The sequence below is a fragment of the Theobroma cacao genome, chromosome 5 (genome assembly GCF_000208745.1).
Source record: "Theobroma cacao cultivar B97-61/B2 chromosome 5, Criollo_cocoa_genome_V2, whole genome shotgun sequence".
Lineage (NCBI taxonomy): Eukaryota > Viridiplantae > Streptophyta > Magnoliopsida > Malvales > Malvaceae > Theobroma > Theobroma cacao.
In genome coordinates, this window is record NC_030854.1 from 26,218,396 (window position 1) to 26,234,476 (window position 16,081).

The following is a 16,081-nucleotide window of genomic DNA, read 5'->3' on the forward strand; positions in this document are numbered from 1 at the left end:
TAACAAATATTTTTCATGTCTATCAATGAAATCCAACTCAATGACTATGACCAAATGCACAAACCTGTGTTAAAAAAAAATTTCCATAAAAGACTGAAAGGATTGAATACAGAATAGCTGCCAATTATTCTAGTCAGGAGCACGTAGTCCACCTTGTAAACAACATTCCTAACTGAATGCAAAATATACATATTACTGAAGCACAAGATTGGAGAACAAAAAACCGTCACAATGCATTGGCAACTCTGCATGTGTAATCTACAGTGTAGTTGATCAATACAAGATATCATTTTAAAATTGAAGCATTATTCAAATAACTTTTCAGAACAAAATTGAATGACAAAATGATGATATAATAGCAAGCAGTAAAATACTCTCATTTATTCACTTCAATGAATTCTCTGTACTCTCTCTTCATTTTGACCCCTGACACAGTCCTGCATAACCAGCATAATAAGAATTGGTGGTAGGCAAAAACGAACAACCTTGGACTAATAGTTTTATCTGTGACTGCATATCTTTTGCAACAACCCTAATCATCAATGTACTTCAGAACAAGTTCATTTTGCATATGCCAATAGATAGCAGAAGATAAATAAAATACAGGCATCGTACAAGGAAAAAATTTAATAAGAATGAGATTAACCAACCTGATCATCTCCTTATTCTTGAAAAATTGCACGCATGGGGTGCCCATAATTCCAGCAGCTTCTGCAATTTCTGGATCTTCCTCAATGTCAATTTCAACAAAATGTACATTCTGATCAAATTCATCAATCACCTGCAATAGAGAAATTTAGCGAAAGATAAGCAAATCAATAGTCAGCCACTGAATAAAAGAGAAATTGCACATTAGAAAAGATGCATTCTATAATACATGAAATATGACTGAATATATACAATAAGCATGCAATTCCCCACTTTGTTCATACCTTGAAAGAACTAAATAATATTTTCCAACTTTTGAGCTGTCTATAACATATTGCTTCAATGCCATCTAATATAGCCACCAAAGAATAAATTATAGAGGCATTTCAGATACATGTTGAGATGAAATACAGATGATAATCATCAGAGTTAGCTATACCAAATTACTTACTACATTCTAATTATAGCCATTCCATCATATGGCAAAGAGATTGAGTTACATTTCTTGTATTGCAAAAATGTCAACAATTGCAAAGATTGATGATTAAAAGGAAATGAAAAACTGTATTTTTTAGTATTTAGGTGCTTTAGGTCTAACTATACCAATTTCAGAGAAAACTGTTCTTCATGCTCTTTGAATTGTAATCTGTTCTTCCTTCCCTAGTGCTTTTTATTCTGACATAACTTACACAATATTTAAGAATTGAAGATCAAAGCTTATATTGATTCTTCTACCATAGTCAATTTGTCAATATTCTCAGCTAAAAACAGCATGCTGCTCAGAAATGACAGCTTCATAATGTGACATTATGATACATAAACACTGAATAAGGATTATCCATGCATTAGAACATCTAAGAAGAACCCACAAGGTATGTAACAAGTGCTTAAAACAATGACACAAGTGAATTTGCTAAAGGAAAAGACATCAAGCCCATTTGAGTGAAGTGATATATCCCATGTCTTATGAAAGTATATCTTTATACATCGCAATATCCACTTCCAGGTTGCACTGAGTATTTTCCTTAACAGCTGGATGCAAGCCAAACATTTGGGAAGCAATATGATATAATTTTTTAACTTCCATCATAATCAACCAATCAAAAGATTCAGAGACCCTTACACAAACTTAGTAGAATTATTCTATGTAACCCTCAAAATATGAAACCACATACCAATCACACTTAAAAAGATTTCACCACCAACATGAATTAATTGGACACTGGAATTTTAATGGCATGCAAAATTGACACAACTAAAAATAATGTTACCTTGCTAAGAATTGGCTTCAAAGTCCGACATGGACCACAAGTTGGTGCAGTATATAATACGCATATAAGCCTTGGACTCTCATGATACAACTTTCGCAAGGCATACTGGAGTAGATATATGAATACAGACTTAGAGCTAACACTAATTGTAAACCAAAGATGGGAATATTCGATAAATCAAATAAAAGAAACCATCATCTAAGATGATTAAAAGCATACACACCTGACCCTTATGTTTTGTTAGTGTAATGTCAAAACCTTCTTGAACATCTCTATCTGTCAGCTCCTTCTTAACCTCTTCAGTTTGAGGCTGTAAGATAGAAGTTCATGAAGAAGATTAATAAAAGCATGTGCGGGATAAAGTACAAAGGAGCTTAGTTAATAAACAACTTGGACAAAAGAAGGCAGACTACCTCATATACCAAAAAAAGCTTCTCACAAAAATTAATAAGAAAAGCCAAACTTGGCATTTTTTAGAAAGATGCATACCTGATGAAATTCAACAAGGAGATTATTGCTAACTAGGTACCGCTCAACAGACAAAGCTGCAATGCATCCAGATCCAGCAGCAGTTATGGCTTGTCTCCACTGGTGGTCCTATTCAATAAAATGGACAATGAAGCTACAAGATAATTTAATAATAATATAGACTTTCCAAAAATGTGAAGTCTGATGATAGTTTGAATTTATGAGGCAAGACAAGTACAAATTAGTTTATTGTAACAAGAGGATGCACTTAAGCATTAATGAAGTGACTAATTTTCTTTTTCATATTTAGAAACTGTCAAAAGAAAAGATGTCACCTTCCATGGTTATACTCTATGCTGCTTTGACTCTTCAGTTTTCTTTAAGTACTTGGGCCATATAAAGATTCAACACCTCAAAGGGGGTATGCTATGGCCGGGTGACCCCTCCAAATATAAGAAAAAACCTTAGAAAAATTTCAACATGCTCATGTTGGACAAATGCCCATGCCTGACATTTATACCTAACTAAGAGAAACATAGATTACAAATCACAGTTTCATAAACAAATATGACAAAAGCTCCATCCTACACCTCAAAATACCTTTTTTCATTTTTTTTTCTTTTTCCCATAATTCTACTATAATACAATTATACTCAGGCATATACATCAGAAACAGGCACATTCCACCAAGAAAGATAAAAGGAGGCTAGTTAATGCAATTTCAATAGATGACACGGTTGAGATATTCTACACAATGTTACCAAATTATCTGAATTCTAGAAGAACTTTAAAGTGCATCAATCATTTTGGTCAAACTAATATTTCAGGATATGGAACCTCTTTGACGGAAATTTACACTAGGTATATTCCCCCAAATCAATAGACATGACTATGATTGGATCCAAATTCCTCATTATTTCCTATTATCAAAAATAAGAACTTTATGTTGCTATTATTTCCACACATCCATAATCTTAAGGTGCATTTGGATTAGGAATTTTGAAATGAAATCATTTTAAAATGCTTCATTTCCAAATAACAGCATTGCTAATTGTGTTGTTTGGGTAATTGCATTATCATTTTAAATGGTTGAAGTAGTTATATTCCATTATCATTTTCCATGGTTTAATGTTTCCTTCCATGTACCTACTTTAACTGATGCTAGAGTAATCCCAGAATTTTAGATGCTCATCTGAAAGTCTTAGAATTTATTGCCAAAGACTAGTGTTTCCATTGTGTGATTAGTATAACTCTGGCACACTATTGTGACCATGCCACAAGTTCTGTCAATCATGGAATACAAATCTCAAATTCTTTGAGAGACGCATTATTTGCTGACTGGTCCCAAGGATAATACAAGATAGAGGATAGAATAATTGATTTCATCGAGATTACCTGCACATCTCCTGCTGCAAATACACCTTCTACAGAAGTTTTAGCACTACCCTCCTCTACTAGCACATACCCTGAGCTGTCAAGTTTGACTTGGCCTTGCAGCAGCTGGCTATTTGGCGAATGTCCTATACCATAAAACAAGCCTTTTGCCTCGAGCACAGATTCCTCCCCAGAATCAACTCTTTTGGTTAATATGCCCGACATTTGACCTTTCATATTGCTAACAACATCCACAGTCTCTGTATTGAAGTGCAATGTGATATTTGGATTGTTGTAAACTCTGAAACATTCGCGATAATTAACCTGTTAAACAAACATTCAGGGAGTTGAAAACTCGACATACAAATTAGAACCAACATGAGAAATTTCAGCTACAGCTAAGCAACTAACATAATTCCATTGAAATAAAAGAAAAAAGGGTGATGTGAAACGCATACGTTCACCACAAGTTCCATTAAAGCAAAGCGTTAAGCCTCTAGATAATTCACTCCTGATATTTCAAATAATATAAAATGAAATTTTTATAAAAATTTCAAAGGCATAGTTCAATTAAATCACATGATGTGTTCTAGACTAGCAAAAGAGCAGTGAAAAAATTAAAACTGCAGAAACCTTCTATAAGAGGATTTACTAAATCAATTGAAGGTAACAATTTGAAAAAGTAAGAGATAGCATCAACTTCTATGATGATGGTGATGGTAAAAGCATAGTAGCAACTTCTTTATATTACCGAGGTATTCCCACCATAATTGACATAACAAACCAATAGCCTAGAGACCTTATATTGCAATTGAACAAAAAAAAAAAATGTGTACGATACTTTCATGCTGATAAATTAATTTTGTAAAAAAAAAAAAAAAACCTTTTTTGATGCACCCCTTCCACAACGATAAAAGGGCAAACTGTTGATACCTACCAAAAGACAGTTTTCTGAAAGGGAGGGAAACAATTTAAAAAATGAAATATACAAAAACCCAAGATAAATTAGATGACAATTTATAATGTAATTAGAACTTTCAGGTTAAAATGATTCTTCCATATTAAAGGTTATAGGATATGTGCAATGACTGCTCCATTTACATATCACCTCTATTGGTACAAAATTCAAGAAAGAACAGCCTATCATGTTTCTTCCTTCTCCTACGCACTATAATATGGCTCCATGCTCCATTTGTTCTAAATGTTCACACAGATAGAAGAAACCTTTTATAAATTCACTATTCTAACCGGTCTTAACCATAGCTAAAGAGGAGCACAAGGATGAAGCTAATTATTGGAGAGAAACAGACAAGTGCACAGGCAAATGGGGAAGGATTAGTATTGCGTAATTTTTTTCACTTGCAGACAATCTAGATTAAGAACTTTAATTGCATTTTCAGGACTGTTGCCAATGATAATGAGGTCCATAGATGTAGCCAAAAAATTAAAAAAAAAAAAGGTCCACAGACAATTGGGAACATTCAAAGTAGAGTTGTCACTTTGCACATCATCTGACATGTACAACTTCTGCAAGCAAATGCACATCATATGGGTTGATTATGAAGAGAAAAAGGTCAGAAAGAATAAGAAAACACATAGGCATTAAAGTTTCAATAACACTATAAGAAATAGAATAAAATGAAAATAGTTAAGAACAAGAGTCATGAGCTTTTGCTTATCAAAAAGAAAAATAGTCAAGAGCTTTTGATAAGATATCTCACAAGCAGGAATATTACTGCCTTCCATAACCATTATATACGCATGTAAGAAATTTGAACAACCAATTATTAAAGCACAATGTAAAGTATCAGTCGTAAAATTTTTGTAAAAAAAAAAACATGAGTTTGTCAAACTCACCTATCTTGCATTGCTTTCGATGCTCTTAGTTGGTCTTTACGAACAAGTAAATGAACATGACGAGCATACTTAGTTAAGTACAATGCTTCCTCTGTAGCTGTATCACCTCCTCCAACCACACCAAGCACTTGACCTTTAAACAATGGTGATGCTCCGTCACAAATTGCACAAGCACTAATTCCCCTACTCCAAAATTCATCTTCACGGGGTAACCTGAGCCTTTTTGCTGTAGCTCCTGTGGCAAAAATCATGCTGTGACACTTAACCTAACATTCAAATTTAAGAAACAAATTAAATAAACAATAAGCGCAAAAAAAAGTCATCCAAAGACCAATAAATACCGAGTCTTTAAAAGTTCAACATCGGAATAACAAAAAATATAAACAACTTAATATTCTCCTTTTCTTTTCGGAGATGGTAGCATCACCTAACTGAATAACTAACTTACATGGGCAACATAACAAGCAAGCAAAAGTTTTCAACTGAAATATGGTGCTCCAAGTAAAAGGCTGGTATCACATCAAATAGAATTACATTCGGCCAACAAATTAATTAGTTTAGAGTCCTAGAAAGGTTTTATGTTTGGCCACAACTGATGCGATTCTAGCCATTGTATCTAATAATTGGAAATATGTTCAGGTAATCCACTATTCAAATAATTTTAACTGCTTCAACATAACAACAGAACAAGAATCCAAGAAATTCACATCACCTCGCGTTCACTACTCCGTATTGTAAATGGATTGTTTTTAACATCAATGTGTTCCACATCTTCTTGGAACAATTCTGCTCCCCAACGCTCAGCTTGTCGTCGCATCCTAGTCAAAACATGATATCAAGACTATGTTCTATAATTCTAGTTGAAAGAGTAGCTGCCAATAAAAATTGCAGACCAAAAAAGGCTGGCTTTCCCCCTTCTTTGAACTACCTATCCATCAAATCTGGACCAGTTATTCCATCAGGAAAACCAGGAAAGTTCTCCACTTCAGTGGTAGTCATCAACTGGCCTCCAGGAACACCACCAACTTGATATCCCTCAAACACTACAGGCTTCAAATTGGCACGAGCTGCATATATTGCTGCCGTATATCCAGCAGGACCTGAACCTATGATCACCACATTCTCGACTGATTTAGCTGCAAGAGAAAACACAAAAATCATCACTCAGGCTGTCAAACTTCCTATGCTCACATTGTTGACACAAACAAGAAAAACATAACCCTTAACATCCCTTTATTCTAAGCTTGAAGGAAACGTTTAAATGACATAAGTAAAAGTTGTATGCTATACATTTATAGATATTTAACCTCAAGAAAGTAAAGTCCTACAAAATTATAAAGTGCTTTTTCTTTTTGGAGAGAGAGAGAATTATAAAGGACATGTTTTGCACTTCACATTACGATAACAGTTATTAACACCCACACCAGTCACAAATTGCAGTTGAAAACTTAGGCTCAGTTTGGGTATTAATCCTACTATTTGTTTTTTTTCTTTCTTAAAATTTATGCTAAAAAGCAAAAACAAAGATTTACAAGTGAATGATACTTAATTGATATACAAGCAAATGGTACAGATTTACATATTATTCCCCACAAAGTTAAGATTTTGATTTTGCGATTCATAAAAGTCAAGATTCTAATTTTTCAAAAAATTTTTGTCTTTGCATCCATAAGCACATTTTGCTCGTTTTTTCTTTCATATATAAAGCAAGTAACAACCAACCACAACCTCAACTTCATCCTTAGCATCGTTGGATAATGCTATTTTTTCTACCTGTGGAACAGTCAGATTACTAGCAAATGATAAGGAGGTATGAAACAGGAAATTTATGGGCATTTATTTCCAAAGGGTAGTCAGACTGTCGAACCGGAGGTAACTTTAGCACTTCTCAGTATCGTTATATTACAATGCCACTGCTCATTACCATTTTACAAGCACATTCCTTGTAGAATTTTAAAAAGAAAAAGAAAAAACCAAACCCACAGTATTTTAGCTTCATATGGAATTAATTTAGCAAAATAAAAGCTAAGGCAAAATCAGATATCTGTCTTAATTCAATATTTCCTAACAAAATACATAAATAAATGAAGCTAGCAGTCCAGCCAGTCAGTATTTGGAAAAAAAAAAGAGAATCCAATAAAAGAAGATGGAAAATGCAAACAAAACACAGTATACTAGCATAAAATACTGAAACAGAGAAAGAAAGAGCGACCTGGAACGGGGGGAGGCTCAACGGGGGCGGCCGCAGAGGCCTTGGGACGGAGAGAGAGGGGGCGAGGGCGTGTGGAGGGCGAGTGAAAACGGAGGGTGGGTGGAGGAGAAGAGTAGAAAAAGAAGAAGGGGTTGGAGAGAGTGGACATAGCAAGACGGTGAGCGGAAGGAGTGGGAGGGATTCCGATTCCTATCCTGGGAGAAACAGCCATACGATTTCAGACCATACAAAATAATAGAGAGAAAAAGAATGTAATGTAAGAAGAGAGAAAATCAGAAAAACAAAAAGAAAAAGGGCCTGTTATTGGTATTACTGTTAAGAGAGGCGCTTCTGTTGGGTAAGGCTGTCATCGAGATTATCCATCTCCAGCCTCATGCCTTCCAGATAAGGACCCTATTCCCTTCTTTCTTTCTTTCTTTCTTTTGTCTCTTGCAAAACTAGTTTTTTCTTTCTTTTTCTTTGTCTTTTGCGCTTCCTCAACTGATTTATGTTTTGAAATATGCTTGACAGTTTGCCGTCCAAATTAAGTGTAAACCAAACTTAGGCAGGCCTACAATAAAGCTTACTATAATGTCAAATAATAGTAAACCTGTTAAACAGGTTAACACATAAACAATATATCTATATAATTTTTAATCTTATTCTTTTACGTTGATATATAAAAAATATTATTTTTTAATATTAACATTACATTTAACTACTTTAATTACGTTCAACTCATTATTATGAAATATTTAAATATTATACTATAATTTATAGATAAAATGTATAATAACATTTGATGTTAACATTATAATTATTATATAATTATAAGAGGAACATTAATATTTAAAGGTTATTTAACATTAACATTAACATTCACATCATGACTTTTAAATGGTTAATTTTCATTATAAATATTTTTATTTTTATTGTTATACATTTATTTTAGTATTTTAAAATCATTAATTTTCATTAAAAATATGTTTATTTTGTCTAATATGAATGCTTACACATTCACATCAATATTGTAACAATATTTATTTCAATTTTATGAACTTTTACATTTATTCTTATAAATTTACGTTAAGCTTTTTAACAAGTTAATTTTCGTTATAAGTATTTTTATGCTTTTTATTACGCATCTACATTAATATTTATAAATAATTAACTTTTATTAAAAATATGTTTATTTGTCTAACATGAATTGTTATACTAACCCTTGCACATTTATGTCTATGTTTTAATTATGTTTATTTTAACCTTATTAAGGTTTACATTTATTCTTTTAAATTTACGTCAAAATTTTTAAAAATTTAATTTTCACTATAAGTATTTTTATTCTTATTATTGTACATTTACGTTAACATTTGTAAATGGTTAATTTTCACTAAAAAATATGTTTACTTTGTCTAACATGATTTGTTACGATAACTCTTACATATTTAATTGATATTTTAATAATATTTTATTTCAACTTTATGAAATTTTATGTTTATTTTTATATACTTACATTAAGATTCTTAAAAGGTTAATATTTATTATAAGTGTTTTTAGACTAAATATTTAAATAAGTCCTCAAACTATATAAAAAAAGTTCACTTAGCCAATATCTTTTTATTGCGTTCATATAAGCTTCTAAACTTTTATTTTGAATCAAATAAACTCCTCTTACTAATAATTAACTAACTTTATTAGTTAACAGTATACTCAATAATTTTTTATGTCATGTCATCTACCACGTAACATATTAATCTGTAAGGAAAATCTAATGGTATTGAATTTTATTTACTAATAATAATAGATTCTCTCTTCACATCTTTCACAATTTTAAAAATTTAAGACTATCTAAAAAAACGATTTTTAGAAGAAGAATAGGAATTGTAGATAGGGAGAGGATATTTTAACTATAAAGTATGTTGAATTTAGTGAATGTTGAAGAAAATAAAAGTTTTTTTGGTAAGAAGGATGGCTTCAATTAAGAATATAGTGATCTGTTAAGAAATGATGATAATCAATTTAAAGCAATTAGATTTTTTTTTATAAAAATTATTTCAAATCCCTATAACCAATAATTTTTGAACATTTGAATGAGTGAAAAAGAAAAAATTCAATTCTTGGTCAACAATTTTTTATGCCACATCATTTACCGTGTGACATTGATATCATCAAAACGACACATAAACATGCCACATAGAAGATAATATGGTATAAAAAATTGTTGATTACATCGTTTGAAGGCTTATTTGATTCAAAATAAAAATTTAAAAACTTATTTGAATATAATAAAAAAATAATTAAATTAACTTTTTTGATATAATTTAGGAACTTATTTGTGTGTCTAGTAGTTTTTTTTTTTTTTGTACATAAGAGCCGGATGACTCGATTAGTGCCTCAAAGTTAAAGGACGATACATATCGTTCTTAAGGAAAAAACACAATTCTTCAAGAGGATTTATCAATCTTGTGATGCCTAGAGGACAACTTTGGGCCAAATTTGCCAAGAAATCTGCACATTGATTCCCCTCGCGACAAATATATCTAACCTCTGTAACCCACCCTCCTTGAATCAGCGAAATACAATCTTGAATCAATGGCCATAAGGGTGAGAAGATCCAAACCCTACAGTGAGAAACTGAACAACAACTAACGCATCAACTTCCAAGACTAGTGAACTAATTTGTAAACTCCTTGCTAACAATAGACCCTCACAGATGCCCTGTAATTTGGCTAGCAAACTATCCGTACTTCCAATATTGAGAACAAAGCCTCTCACGCATTCACCATTGGAGTTACGAATCAGCCCCCCTGCAGAAGCATGTTTTAAGCCAACCTTATAAGCTCCATCTGTATTTCATAAAAAGCTTCCTAAAGCAGGCGGCTGCCACTTAATCCACTTCGGTGTCTTGTGCATTGCTTGCTTACAACCCAAAACTTCCATAATTGCTCTAGATGCCATTCGAGCCTCTCTTCAAACAACTTCTGGGCATTCCGCCAAACTATCGAAAACCCATCTATTCCAACTTTTCCAAATTTCCCACAATGTCATCACAAATTGGGTGCTCCATACACAATCATCAATAAATTTAATCTGCAGCATACAATTACGCCACAACCAACTCTCCAAATCATAATTGAAAAAGTTATGCAAATCACTTGTTGGTTGCAACCAGTAGTCTCATATTTTCCTCGCAAAGGGACAATCTCGGAATAAGTGTAAAGTAGATTCATCTGCCAATTGGAACCAATCACAAAAAGTTGAATCAGCCATTCCCTTCGTCATTCGCAACACATTTGTATGTAGGCAATCTTGAAACAACGTCCAAATGAAAAACTTCATTCTTTCAGTACAGAACAGCTGCCACCCACCTGTAATCTTCACCTATATCAACCAATCAATGGGCTTGTAGCAACCTATAGGCCAACCCAGTGATGTACCCACCATTACTCTCTCCTGTTGAAAATCTGAAAGATTTTATTAGATCGGCAGATTATTATCTCCTAGAATGATGAAAGTGCTAGCAAAGATGAATTTTATAAACTCATAATCCACACATAAAATTGTGAGACTGAACACACAAAAGAAATTAAGTGAATGAAAAATTATTTTTCTTCACACAAGAAACGACAAGGTAAAAAGAATTTTAATATGTCGTTCACTTAATTTTTCAGTCGTTTTTTCTCATTTTGTCTGGAGGTTATAACAAGGTATTTATATTTTGAATTAATTTTAAACTTTAATTACAAAACTATTTTGTAATTACCAATTAATCTAATAATTTGAATAAATAATTTAATTAAGTCGTTAAAAAGCTTAATTAACTTAATTGTTTAATTAATCAATTAGGTCCAATAACTTAATTTAATCAATTTAATTAATTAAGCCTAACAATTTAATTAAACAATTTTAATCAATTAGCCCAATGATTGAATTAAACAAATTTAATCAATTAAGCTCAATTACTTAATTGTTTAATTTAATTAATTAGGCCAAATGATTTAATTAAATACTTTGATTAATTAGGTCAAATGACTTAATTAAACACTTTAATTAATTACGCCCAATGATTTAATTAAATAATTTAATTAATTAGGCACTACTTAATTAAATAATTTTAATCAAGTGCTCGAAAAGCTCATAACTTCTAATTTGATTAAGTCCAACTTAATCACCTCTCCCATTTTATTTTCAACATTCATTTTAAGTATGTTACCCATTAGGCCTCTAATATGTTGGCAAAGAACTCAACATATAATTCTTAAGTTAAACTTAAAATTATATAAATTTAAACTATTTTAAATTTATCATTAATCAAATTAACTACTTAGAGTTCATAGACTAAGATTGAGATCTAACAATCTATTATGACCACTCAAATGTTAGAAGAGTTAAGATGGTTTGACTTAACCTTTCAGTGATCAACCATTTAGTGTAATTCATTCCCTCATCATATATCCCGAAAGTGATAAGAGCATGGTGCAGTATCTACTCTTATTGAGCTCCATATTCGTTTTTAAAGTTTGATCGTCAGTTTTATAAAGACTTATCAAACTTCTTTCATAATCTTCAAGTTGCCTTGGCCAAAGACTTGAATAAGCTACTATCAACCAAGAACAGTAAGGATATGTTCCTTGCATCACTTGAGGTGATGATTCCTATATTGACCACTCATTTGCCTTCACATGCTTCATGTTATACCCGAAAGTATCTTGTTTTAGGATATTTGGTTAGTCACCCGTAAGAATGAAATCAAAGTATAGCACTTCACACATAAAACAACTTAGTGTTTCAAGTTTAGGGAGTATTTACACAACTGACACATGAGAAGTATTTGCATAGACACTTGAGTGAAATACCAAATGCACTTCTCATGGTGGGTCTTCTTCAGTGAACTTACTCTTTTAGGCAAGCATCTACATTCTAGTTCTAATTATCTCTATACTTCAACATATGAGATCAGTTGCTTACTTCTTAAGTAAGGAACATAAAATGTACTAGTTTCTAGGTATCATTGATATCCAGTCTCAATGATATATTGACCAAAACATTTTGAGATTACGCTTTGATGCATAAAGATCTCATAACTATAACCCATTACAGTTCTCTTGCAAGGCATATTAATCTCATGGACTTCATCCAATTAGACGTATAACTTATTATAATTGATGTCTTATTAATAAAAGAAAACTTTTAATCATTCAACATAAATGATGTTGTTGCATGATTGAAATTAAGCATTAACCAATCCCAATTGGTTACATGACTCATCTTAACATTTTCATCACCATATCACCTTTTCGACCCCTTCTTTTTCATGACAAATTGTACCATCTCCTAGGTAATCAAGATATTATCACTGGTACTCCGACCAGGAAGGAAACTGCTTTGGAAAGATCCCACCATATCATATAGTAATGGTCTCGATCTATTAACCGGTAACTTGGTAAGAACCTTATTATTATATATTTACGTTAACATTTATATATGGTTATTTTTCACTAAAATTATGTTTACTTTATTAATATCACTTTTTTTTTTTGTGTGAAAGATAAGCATTTATTATAGCCAAATAACCATAAGCAAGGAGATAGAGCTTAATAGCGAGTTATAGAAAATAGAACAAAGAAAACCCCAATATAACTCATTATTGCTAGACTTGGGGATATCTAGCAATCATAAAAACAAAGCACTATTAATCTATATACAGTTTATCATCCATTGCAAGCGTCCACCTCTATGGCAACGTTTCTATCATCTCCATGCTACAACGATTCCTCAATTCAAGTTAGCACAATCCATATTCCCTTTGTTGCAATGGTCCCATTTGTTACCGTAACTTTTATCAATTTACATTAATATTTTAACAATGTATATTTCAATTTTATGAATTTTTTACGTTTGTTCTTATAAATTTATGTCAAGATTTTAAATAATTAATTTTCACTATAAATATTTTTATGTTTATTGTTAGACATTTACATTAACATCTATAAAGGATTAATTTCACTAAAATTATGTTTCTTTTATCTAATATGAACTGTTATGGTAACTTTTACATATTTACGTAAATATTTTAACAATAGTTATTTCAACTTTATGAATTTTTACGCTTATTCTTGTAAATTTAAGTCAAGATTTTTAAATGACTAATTTTGACTATAAGTATTTTTATTCTTATTATTATACATTTATATTAACATTTGCAAATGATTAATTTTCAATAATAGTATGTTTGATTTGTTTAAAATGAATTGTTACGGTAACTCTTATACATTTATGTGAATATTTTTAACAATGATTATTTCAACTTTATGAATTTTTACATTTATTCTTATAATTAAGTTTACATCAAAAAGTTTAAATGGCTAATTTTCACTATAAGTATTTTTATGCTTATTATAATAAATTTATATTAACATTTGTAAATGTTTAATTTTCACTAAAAGTAGGTTTATTTTGTCTAATATGAATTGTTACAGTATCTCTTACACATTTACGTCAATATTGTAATAATTCTTATTTCAACTTTTTGAATATATACGTTTATTTTTATAAATTTACGTCAAGATTTTTAAATGGTTAATTTTCATTATACGTTTTTTATGCTTATTATCATACATTTATGTTAATATTTGTAAATGATTAATTTTCACTAAAAGCATATTTATTTTGTCTGACATGAATTGTTACCGTAACTCTCACCAATTTATGTCAATATTTTAACAATACTTATTTCAATTTTATAAGGAGTGGTAGATCTAGAATTTTGTATGAGAGGTAGCTAAACAGTAATCATACAAGCTAATGGATTATGTTAATAATTCAATTCGGAGCAAAAAATTAATCATTTTGAAATAAAATAAAATTATAACATAAAATTTCATTAAAAGTTTAAATATAAGTTTTTAGATTCTCCAATATAAATAGACATAAAGCAAAAAGAAAAATTAACATTATATTTTCACATCAAGTATCGTGATAGATATAAAACAAAAAAAAATTAGCATTAGATTTTCACATTAGACATCGTAAGTTGTACTCGACGTGCTTTCATGGTTTCAAATTCATAGATAAATAAAAAAAAATAAAAGGGTTTAGCATACTTATAAAGAGAAAAAAAAAGAAAAAGAAGAGAAAAAAAAACAAAAAAAGAGAGAAAAAGGAAAATGCAATTTTATTAGATTTTCACATAAACCTCATAATAGATATTAAATAGAAAGAAAAAATTAACATTAAATTTTCAAAAAGGAAAAAAAAGAAGGAAAAATAGAGAAAAAAATGTTTAGTATACTTATAAAGAGAAAAAGAGTAGAAAAATAAAAAAAGAGAAAAAAAAAAGGAAAAAAAATAATTCCAAAATTTGAACCTAAAAAAATTAAACCACGCCTCCAAACCAACTTATTAAATTTATATAGGAATGGTAAAGCTAAATATTTTGAATTTTATACATATAAAAATAAAAAATTAAAAACTGAGGAGTGATGGCTGCGAGCCTCTCCCTCCACCTTTGTTTATGAGATTTTGTATTTATTCTTATAAATTTACGTCAAGATTTTTAAAAGACTAATTTTTCACTATTTATATTATTATTATTATTATTACACATTTATATTAACATTTGTAAATGGTTAATTTTCATTCAAAGTATGTTTACATTGTTTAATATGACTTATTACGATAATTCTTACACACTTTTATTAATATTTTATTTTAAATAAAGTATGCTTTTGAATTTTTCACATATGCCTTTCTCATGGGATTTGGTATTCGTAAAGGCATTAGTAGAGGAGACAAAATAGAGTTGAAGTTATGAAAGCATTTTGCTTGTTAAAAGAAAAGACGAAGGGCTAACAAATGGTAAAAGCTTGAGGAACGGGTGTGTGATCCTAAAAGGTCATCTAGGCAAATTGGGTCATTTTGAACAAAGATATAAGGAAAATCAGGTGTTTTTAACATAATCATCATAACGCATGTGAAGCAAAATTTATGAAAGTGCAAGAAGTATCAAAACATGTCAAGTGATGAATATTTTTGCAGCTCAAGTTGGAGGCATTCAAAATGTTGAATTTACTCATAAAGATTTGTATAAGTTGAAAGATGTGCCAAAACAAATAATGACACGACGTACAAACTAAGTTGTTATATTTTGGATTAAAAAAAAAGAATAACGGATCTTACATGAAGTACAAAAGAGATGATGATAATAATATGAAAATTTTATTTTAGGTTGATTTTTATTAAGATCATATTATACTTGTTTTTATGATATTTT

General features: G+C 30.6%; 1 protein-coding gene across 2 annotated transcripts; it reads right to left on the reverse strand.

The window, feature by feature from the left end:
* On the reverse strand, positions 103 to 8,254 carry LOC18598885 (thioredoxin reductase NTRC). Of its 2 annotated transcripts, XM_007028606.2 has the most exons (11): positions 8,144 to 8,254; positions 7,831 to 8,024; positions 6,547 to 6,754; positions 6,331 to 6,436; positions 5,619 to 5,884; positions 3,783 to 4,062; positions 2,409 to 2,516; positions 2,143 to 2,229; positions 1,920 to 2,024; positions 651 to 781; positions 103 to 437 (listed from the first exon to the last, which is right to left on the reverse strand). In XM_007028606.2, exons 2-11 carry the CDS (start codon positions 7,976 to 7,978, stop codon positions 377 to 379), a joined length of 1,500 nt encoding a protein of 499 aa, XP_007028668.1. In that variant the 5' UTR covers positions 7,979 to 8,024; positions 8,144 to 8,254; the 3' UTR covers positions 103 to 376. The 2 variants fall into 2 exon arrangements, with proteins under 2 accessions (XP_007028668.1, XP_017977153.1); XM_018121664.1 differs by lacking the exon at positions 8,144 to 8,254 and having other exon boundaries at positions 7,831 to 8,101.

Excerpts from the sequence above, each read along its gene's own strand:
- LOC18598885 (XM_018121664.1), bottom strand. The coding sequence starts at position 8,041 with ATGGCTGTTTCTCCCAGGATAGGAATCGGAATCCCTCCCACTCCTTCC. Across the intron at positions 2,025-2,142 it reads TAACAAAACATAAGGGTCAG|TATGCCTTGCGAAAGTTGTA; the intron begins GTGTGTATGCTT and ends TATCTACTCCAG. Across the intron at positions 438-650 it reads AAGAATAAGGAGATGATCAG|GACTGTGTCAGGGGTCAAAA; the intron begins GTTGGTTAATCT and ends CTGGTTATGCAG.